The following is an 8,659-nucleotide window of genomic DNA, read 5'->3' as shown; positions in this document are numbered from 1 at the left end:
GTGCTGTGAGAAGAGCGTATGTGGGGCACCCGGGCGAAAACGTCCGTCTGGGCGTCCCAGATACCGCTGGAGTGACGAAGCCCAAAAAGACCTGTCCGCCCTCGGAATACCCAACTGGCGCGAAGTGGCGCAGAATAGGGCAGAGTGGCGCTCTCTTGTGTCAGAGGCCAAGATCCTTTTTGGGTCACTGAGCCGGTGATGTATATATGTATGTAAATAATATATTTTCGCTAGTCCTTCCGAGGCGAAAGCTCGCTTTCAGCGAATAATAAACATTTCAACTGTGCACGTGAACAGGGGCTTGCAATGAACCGTCACGTTTCTGCTGCGGGTAAATAAATGGACAAGTTCACGAGGGACATTCCATTTACGTGGACGTTATGTGTCGACATGTGTGGATAATAGCTAGGACCACGCTGTTTTCATGTCAAGTGCTATGTCAAGTACCGTAAAAGTATAAAACTTTGCCCTTTAACATAACTTTGCCCACCACGTCACAGATTAGTAAGAGTGAAATAACGGACATTTCATTTACGTGGACGTTATGTGGCGACATGTGTGGATAATAGCTAGGACCACGGTAAATTTTCATGTCAAGTGCTACGTCAAGTACCGTAAAAGTATAAAAGTTTGCCCTTTAACAACTTTGCCCACCACGTCACAGATTAGTAAGAGCGAAATAACGGACATTTCATTTACGTGGACGTTTTGTGTCGACATGTGTGGATAATAGCTAGGACCACGGTAAATTTTTATGTCAAGTGCTACGTCAAGTACCGTAAAAGTATAAAACTTTGCCCTTTAACATAACTTTGCCCACCACGTCACAGATTAGTAAGAGCGAAATAACTTAAAAGTACTTTTTTACAGGTAGAGGGCACGTGCGGTTTTACTTAACGATCGACAAATGATTATCGGTTCGGGGCCAGTTACAAATCGACAGACTATACCTATAAATGCATTATAACTGTTAAGTTTGTGCAAAGATAGGTTGCTGGAACATGATTCTGATTTTAATTTTCTTGTTATGAAATTATTTGGATTTGATCTGTCAGCTGTCAACTTGTCCAGAAATTAAACAACAACAACGCTGTGAGCAGTAGATTTCGCTAACCCCCATGGCTCCGCCATTTTGAAAAAAATCATCGATAATGATTTAATGAAGCGAATGAAAATTCACTATACGCGATATAATCCATTTCTATAGTTTTATTTCATGAGTAACTATCACGGTAACCGAATACGATAAATATTATGAATCAACAAAATAAAATCTCTCGATTAATCGAGTCTACTCAAAAAAAATCACGAGGATCGATTTAGAACGATGAAGTGGAAAAAATATCAAACAATAAATTTTAAGTTCTAAAAACTTTAATAGAATCTGGTACGTAGATGTAGTCTTTATACCCATGATATAAACTAAACTGAGATCATATCTCTTTCATTCTTGCATTAACATGGCTTTGTAAAGGAGATATCTATAGTCTGTTTAGTCCCATGCGCCGGGGCAATCGTAATGACGGTTGATGCGAGTCCAATCCATATCGGTGATGTATTCACGCTGTCCCATCACACCCTCATGCTCCTGGTGACAAAATAGGACATTACTCCAAAGACCGGGAAATATGTACTTGCTGGATTGTGATATATAAAGGGCCCAAAAAAAGCCAGGCCATTTTTACAGGCTCTTAATTAACTCGCCATGTTTGTGTGTCAGTATGTAGGTTTGGTTTAAATATTGCAAACTCAATTAGACCTACTTTTTCTATTATTCGACTGAGCTGAAGCTTTGCATGTATACTTATGTACCTATATATCTGATGATGGCTACAGGGGGTGAACAAAGGAACAGTACGAGTAGTACAGTCAGTGATAAAACTTTTCTGAACCTATCCAATTTGATCCTATCGAATCAATTTTTTTACTTAAAACCTAAAGAGGCCCACAGATTACCAGTTCACTGGACAATATCAGCCTGTCAGTTGTTCAGAACTGTCACCTTTTGCGTTTAACTGACAGACTGATATCGTCCGGCGAACTGGTAATCTGTGCGCCCCTTTTAGGTTGGTTTTTAGGGGGCAACTTCAGATCCTGAGACTCAAGGTTAAGGTTGGTGGTTACCTGAAGAGCCACAATGGTGGGAAGGCCATTGATAGAGAATCCATAGGCACTGTATTGCAGACAGCTCACGTAGTCATACGGTAATTCATAGTTGGAGACGAGATCAGAGCCGAGGATGTTGAAGTTGTGCTCCGTACCTAAAAAAATAGTAAAATGTACCATCACGCTCCGCGATTGTTGCGCCATCTAGTTGAAGGGGGTGGTAATAATTTCTGGTTCTATAGCAGTCGATAGAACGCATCTCAAATACCACCTATTATTGGTTCATACTGTACAAGATTTTTGCACCAATGTTAGTACGAGGGAGATGAATTGTGAGTTAGTTACACATTCGCTACCAAATATGTTAGTGCCAAACTCGCGGTAATGATATAGGACTATTCCGATAGAGGATTTCAGCAGGATTAAATACGACACAAAGGATTATGGAACTAACCAGGCTGAACGTTCTCGAAGGCAATCCGGACGTAGTCATCCCTGTCATGAGTGGAGTGCATGTGGAAGAAGCCAAGGATGTGCATCCACTCGTGCACGATAGTGGCGTGGCGGAAGCAGCCCACGCCGGGGGTGTTGCGGGCCACGTTGTAGATGTGAACGCCTCGGGTCGCCCAGTAGCCCACGTGCGCGTAGCAACCGCTCGGCTCACCCTGGAAGATAAGATAAGAAAAGATAAACTTTTTCGCTGACACAGCCATAGTCTCGTAAGTCCGGCGTACTTGTAAAAGTACAAATTCAATTTAAGTTTTGAACTCTTATAGAAATAAAAGAAAGTTCCATATTCAGAAGCGCAAAAATTGGCTTGGGGCTTACGGGGATAAGAAGAAACGGAGAGAATGTCAAGTGTTCCGACAGCAAAGTTTTGTACGGAACAGTAAAAATGGCATCAACATGAGCCGGGGATTTAGAAGATGCCGACGCGAATTCATTGAAGTCTTTCATATAAAAAAATGTGAAACTAGTAGCAATTAAACACGAAAGGGTTGAGGTGATCAAAATATTAATTATATACTGGCTGATTTAAGTTACTGAAAAAAATATTTTATTGTGACGGTAAGTAAGTAAGATGCGATTGAAGCCACTTCAAATGCTTTACTACTTTTAAATTTAGCTGAGCAATTCCATATAAAGCTATATGTATTCGTTAAGGCAGTGTGTAATGCGCAGGGTACCGAAGGTGATGACAGACAGTTGTAGTGGTAATAATTTAAAAGTGTGGGTTTACATTTTAATCCTAATCTAATTAAGTGACGTTACGTTAAATTATAGGTAGTCGCTATTACCAACGACTATTGCATCTAGCGTTCTTTAACGAAGCTTGCAAGCTGCAGCGTGGTAGGGCGTGCGGCAGCCATAACAGACAAATGCAAGCGTATGCGCGCCGTCACACTGCACGCTGCCGGCCTCGCCGAACGCTCCGCTGGACGCTCGAACACTTACAGTCAAACGGACGTAAGCGGTGTCGCTTGGCTCGCGGTAGCGGAACCTGATGCAAGTATGTCGCTCGATGTCTGCGATACCTTCTTCGATGGCGGCTGACTGCAGAGGTCCTAGAAACACGCAAATTCATATTTTATCTTAGTCTATCCATATTAGTGCATCTTAAAGCATAGCAGATTTTGAAATCTGTACCTAAGAATTACCACAGGCACAGGTTATGGCGAAAGCGGCAAATATAACTTCTATAAATTCCATACCAGAGGGGACACAAAAATTTCCTTTTAAGTTATTTTAAGATACTTGGTAACTTCTTCGGAACTTGAAAGAAAAACACGAGACTTATCTTGGATGTATTTCAGATTCAGATTTTTTTATACTTTTGATATACTTTAGAATTTTTGATCAATACTCAAACCCGCAAATTTTACAAGGAAATTCACTCAAGTGCGGCTGTCCGATTTTGTGAAACTCAATGGAACTTCCTAATTAAATTATGAATTCTAGCAGTAATTTAGGTAATTGCAATTATAAGGTTGGTCCCAATGCAAAAGTTTATCTTAATATTATATGAGTTGTATTTACCTATATAGTTGTCATGAAATGGTCACAAAAATTTTACATTATTATTTTTTTATTATTTTATAATCTTTGTTACAAAAACAATGTTTATATTACAATCACACACTATATGATAGGCATATTAAATTGCATATAATCAATATCATTAATCTGGTTATCAGTTGACGATATGTAAAATTTTATGCTATGAATTTTACAGGTTATATTTATACACAATATTATCAACCAAATATAGCTGAATCATCGCAAATAATTACTAATTACTTATTAAGCTGATACATAGATAAATTGGTCTTGTTTCGAATTACCTTGATTAGTAAAAACAATACGTCACGAATTGTCATGATACTAATGATTTATGTAGTTTAGTGATTTATGTTTAATCAATATAGGTATATGCCCTTGTACAGCTCGATCTATTTGTGCATGTAGGCCTAGCCACAGACTGTATCTTGCCCGTGAGATAGACTACCCGCCCCTCTAATTATACAGTGAAATAAGACCATACAGGTCCTAAGAATAAATAAGAACTTACTAAACTCTCCATCTACATGATTCCACATCACGCTCTCATTGAGCCAGTTGGTGTTAGATCAGTGATACGCATTGTATTCGATGACATTTTTTAGGGTTCCGTACCCAAAGGGTAAAACGGGACCCTATTACTAAGACTTCGCTGTCCGTCCGTCCGTCCGTCCGTCCGTCCGTCTGTCTGTCACCAGGCTGTATCTCACGAACCGTGATAGCTAGACAGTTGAAATTTTCACAGATGATGTATTTCTGTTGCCGCTATAACAAAAAATACTAAAAACAGAATAAAATAAAGATTTAAATGGGGCTCCCATACAACAAACGTGATTTTTGACCAAAGTTAAGCAACGTCGGGAGTGGTCAGTACTTGGATGGGTGACCGTTATTTTTTTTGCTTTTATTTTGTTTGTTTTTTGCATTATGGTACGGGACCCTTCGTGCGCGAGTCCGACTCGCACTTGCCCGGTTTTTCTACATCTTCATGAAGTCGGGCAGATCAACACATTTTTAAGACCTCTTGAATAAGCCAGTTATTTAGCCTATCTCTTACTTAGGCACTAATGAATTTTTGAATTCTTTTAGCGTTAGGTATATCATTTGCCACTAGCTGAATTGAAGGAAAACATCGCGACATTCAAAAGAGTACCTACACAATCAAGCGTAGCGTGGGGATTATCAGGCTAATTCGAACGTGTAACTGACATCAATCCGACATGAGAATGATATTGGAATCATATCAAATAGTACGCGCGTTCATTTCGCTCATATTTGTCCGCATAAGTATTAATACAGCTAACTGATATGATTCCAATATCATTCTAATATCGGTTTGAACTCAGGTGCATATTCGAATTAGCCTGTATAGCCCAAACCCTAAGGCTGTAATGGCCATGGCCAGCAATGGGGCATTTACATTCTTAATTAATAAGGCCCATGAAATTAAATACTTACCAAACTCTCCCTCCCCGAATTCCCATATCACGGTGTTATTCGGCCACTTAGTGTTAGGCCAGAGGTACCCATTACGGCCCATCGCGTACTCTTGCACCATGGCGTCGATCTGCCAGTCGTCCAGTACGATGTCGCCTTGGAACTTGCCGCTGTTTTCCTCGGGGTTGGCCAGGGGAGAGACCCCATCCACGGGAGAGGTTATACGCGAGACGCCATCGAGATTCTCTGTATATTAATCAATGGGTCAAACATTTCAGAAAAAGGATCTGAATCAGAATCAAGTATTTTATTCGTGATGAACTTAAAACTAAAATTACATACAAAAGTTTTACTAATAAAAACTTACTTAAAAAAGGTCACTTCTGTGGACAAAACATGAAAACTTAACGACTTGGGTATATAATATTTATCAGGCTTTTCTTATTTGTGTCCCAAATTAAAAAAAATGGATTCAGCTCTTAAGGGTGCAATAATTCAAAGAATAGCTTTCTCAAGTCACGCAATCGGATAATAGCTTTTTGTTCCCTGCTCGGAGGGATTACAGTGGCACTTTTCTTCTTTGCTAGGAAGGATCAAAGTAGCTTTTTTCTATTCTAAGATATGTATAGCCGGGATAAAATATCAACACAATGAAATATGAAATTAGTATGCATATAATCGAACACGTGCATACTATTGTTTTAGCTTAAAAGATAATATTTATAAATATAATAATATCCTCGAAATTGTTGTGTAAATCAGTATGTGCCAGATGATAGCAAAATTATTTCCACCTTGGGTGTTAACATTTGAATCCTTCACTACGCTCAGGGTTCTACTTTATAAACGACTCATTGTACGCCCATGTTGTAAATATGTCATTTTGCTCGGATTGTGACACAATAAACTATTGATTCCCTTAACGATGTCTACAGGAAAGACGCGAAGCTAGCCTACATTTATATCGTTTAACCTATGTTTTTCATTAAGATCGTAAGGAATCGAATTATCTTTTGGCCTCTGAAATTTTGATCGGTTCACTATCACGTGTACGTGTTGGTCCAGAGCACAATATTACTTACCCTTCTGGGTGTTTTCCAGGAAACTCCTAAAAGCCTGGATTTCTTCCCTAGACTTGGCCAAAGGGGGGGTAGCCAAGGCTACCCCTAAGCAGCAAAGTACGGCAGTTACTCGCAGCATTTCGTCTACGTACTAACAACTGTCTCCTGAACTATATATATGTTTACTTATCATTATCAAACATTACACTGAAGTATTTGTTGATAAAGTATACTAATTAATTATATTTGATATCTATAAATCGGTTTTGCGTAGATATGCAGACATAGAGCAACCGTCGTAAAGATAGGACACTAGTTAGCGAAAGTTCTCCTTACGCTCGGACTTTGGCCTGCAAACAAGAATAATCCCGTACGTACTCCACTTTGACTGCATCCCACATTCAGTACAGTCTACCAGCTTTGACTGCAACCCATACACAGCCTACTTGCTTTAACTGCGCCCCATATACAGCCTACCGGCTTTGACTTTGTACCACATACAGTCTACCAGCTTTGACTGTGTTCCACAAACAGCTTTCGGCTTTGACTACGTCCCACATATAGCCTCTACCAGCTTTGACTGTGCTTCACATAGAGCTTCCGGCTTTGACTGCGTCCCACATACAGTTTACCAGCTTTAATTGTGTTCCACAAACAGCTTCCGGCTTTAACTGTGTCCCACATACAGCCTACCAGCTTTGACTGTGCTTCACATACTGATTCCGGCTTTGACTGCGTCCCACATACAGCTTCCGGTTTGGATGGTCCCACATACAGCCTACCAGCGTTGACTGTGCCCCACATACATTCTACCAGCATTGACTACAAACTAGTTCATTCCTGTTCGACAGTAGATGATGTTTAGTGACAATAAAGATAATAAATTTCTTAATAAAAAGTTTTGAATCTACATTTTCTCGTTACGTTCAACTTATTTGACTACATATCTACCTGTATTGTCGCTTTCACTGCCCTTCCCCATTTTAACGATAACGATTAAGATCTTATCGAATATGTTAGCTGTGCATTAATAATGTTTTGTCCCAAGTTCAGGTACTTATTATCATGACTGATCACAATTGAAATCATCGTTATCCATCGATAACCTGGTTTGATGTGATACAAGCTTGTTCATAAAGGCGTAAAAGGGTCATACTTACCTTCACATTTTTGTATACTTAACTCATTCACTTTTTTCCTGTAGACATCACAAAAGTTAAGAGAATTAAAAGTTAATTTTTGAGCTACAGTCAGGATTCTGTTTTTACTTGAGACTCAAGAAAGAAATCGTGATGTCATGTCACCCAACTCATTAACTGTCGATGTGTTGTATTGAGAAACATATACTATAAGAACTATATCTACAAATATTATATGTACCTACATCCATATTTTTGTATAAAAAGAGAAGCTGTTAATAATAAGTTAACTTCCGTAGATGGTGCAATTTTTAAATAAATCTCACTGCAGAATTAAACTAATTTCACTGTTTATTAAATTAAATGCTTCAATATTAAAGTTCATAGTTGAATACGATTTATATAAATTAGTTAAGTTCTTTCTCAAGCGTCAGCTGTAGATAATTAAAACAAATACGGAGGAATGAACAGTATTTTATTGTTTTTATGTAGTTACAAGTTACAACAAAGTCAAAACCGGTCATGTCAATACCCCTAGTGTAAATTTCATTCGATAGCATATTTTGTATGGGATTTTGAGTTTCTAAAACGTCCCGCTTGGCGTGCTGTTCAAAATCCCATACAAAAAAGACTTAACGCAAACGAGTACGTCCGTCACGCTATCGAATGAAATTTACACTAGGAGTTCAGAGCATTTTATTGTTTTTATGTTGTTACAAGTTACAACGAAGTCAAAACCAGCCATGTCTGGTCCTGCTCAGTGTAGGATTCCGTAGTTACCCTTCGGTCACAATAGGCTGCTTTGAACGGGGGCTTTTAGTAAATCATATACCTACATAACTACCAAAAGGGAATACC

At 39.0% G+C, this 8,659-nt stretch overlaps 1 protein-coding gene across 1 annotated transcript; it reads right to left on the bottom strand.

Moving 5' to 3' along the window:
- Positions 1-1,421: 1,421 nt before the first annotated feature.
- LOC134667065 (seminal metalloprotease 1-like) lies at positions 1,422-6,828 on the bottom strand. Its single transcript, XM_063524363.1, has 6 exons — positions 6,684-6,828; positions 5,623-5,847; positions 3,562-3,671; positions 2,561-2,771; positions 2,125-2,261; positions 1,422-1,588 (listed from the first exon to the last, which is right to left on the bottom strand). Exons 1-6 carry the CDS (start codon positions 6,799-6,801, stop codon positions 1,493-1,495), a joined length of 897 nt encoding a protein of 298 aa, XP_063380433.1. The 5' UTR covers positions 6,802-6,828; the 3' UTR covers positions 1,422-1,492.
- Positions 6,829-8,659: the final 1,831 nt, after the last annotated feature.

Source organism: Cydia fagiglandana, chromosome 8 (genome assembly GCF_963556715.1).
Source record: "Cydia fagiglandana chromosome 8, ilCydFagi1.1, whole genome shotgun sequence".
In the NCBI taxonomy this organism is placed as follows: domain Eukaryota; kingdom Metazoa; phylum Arthropoda; class Insecta; order Lepidoptera; family Tortricidae; genus Cydia; species Cydia fagiglandana.
The sequence above is the reverse complement of the archived record's forward strand: the minus strand, read 5'-3'. Positions and strand labels throughout refer to the sequence as shown.

Excerpts from the sequence above, each read along its gene's own strand:
- LOC134667065 (XM_063524363.1), bottom strand. The coding sequence starts at position 6,801 with ATGCTGCGAGTAACTGCCGTACTTTGCTGCTTAGGGGTAGCCTTGGCT. Across the intron at positions 2,772-3,561 it reads CCGCTTACGTCCGTTTGACT|GGTGAGCCGAGCGGTTGCTA; the intron begins GTAAGTGTTCGA and ends CTTATCTTCCAG. Across the intron at positions 1,589-2,124 it reads CCACCATTGTGGCTCTTCAG|GAGCATGAGGGTGTGATGGG; the intron begins GTAACCACCAAC and ends TTTTGTCACCAG.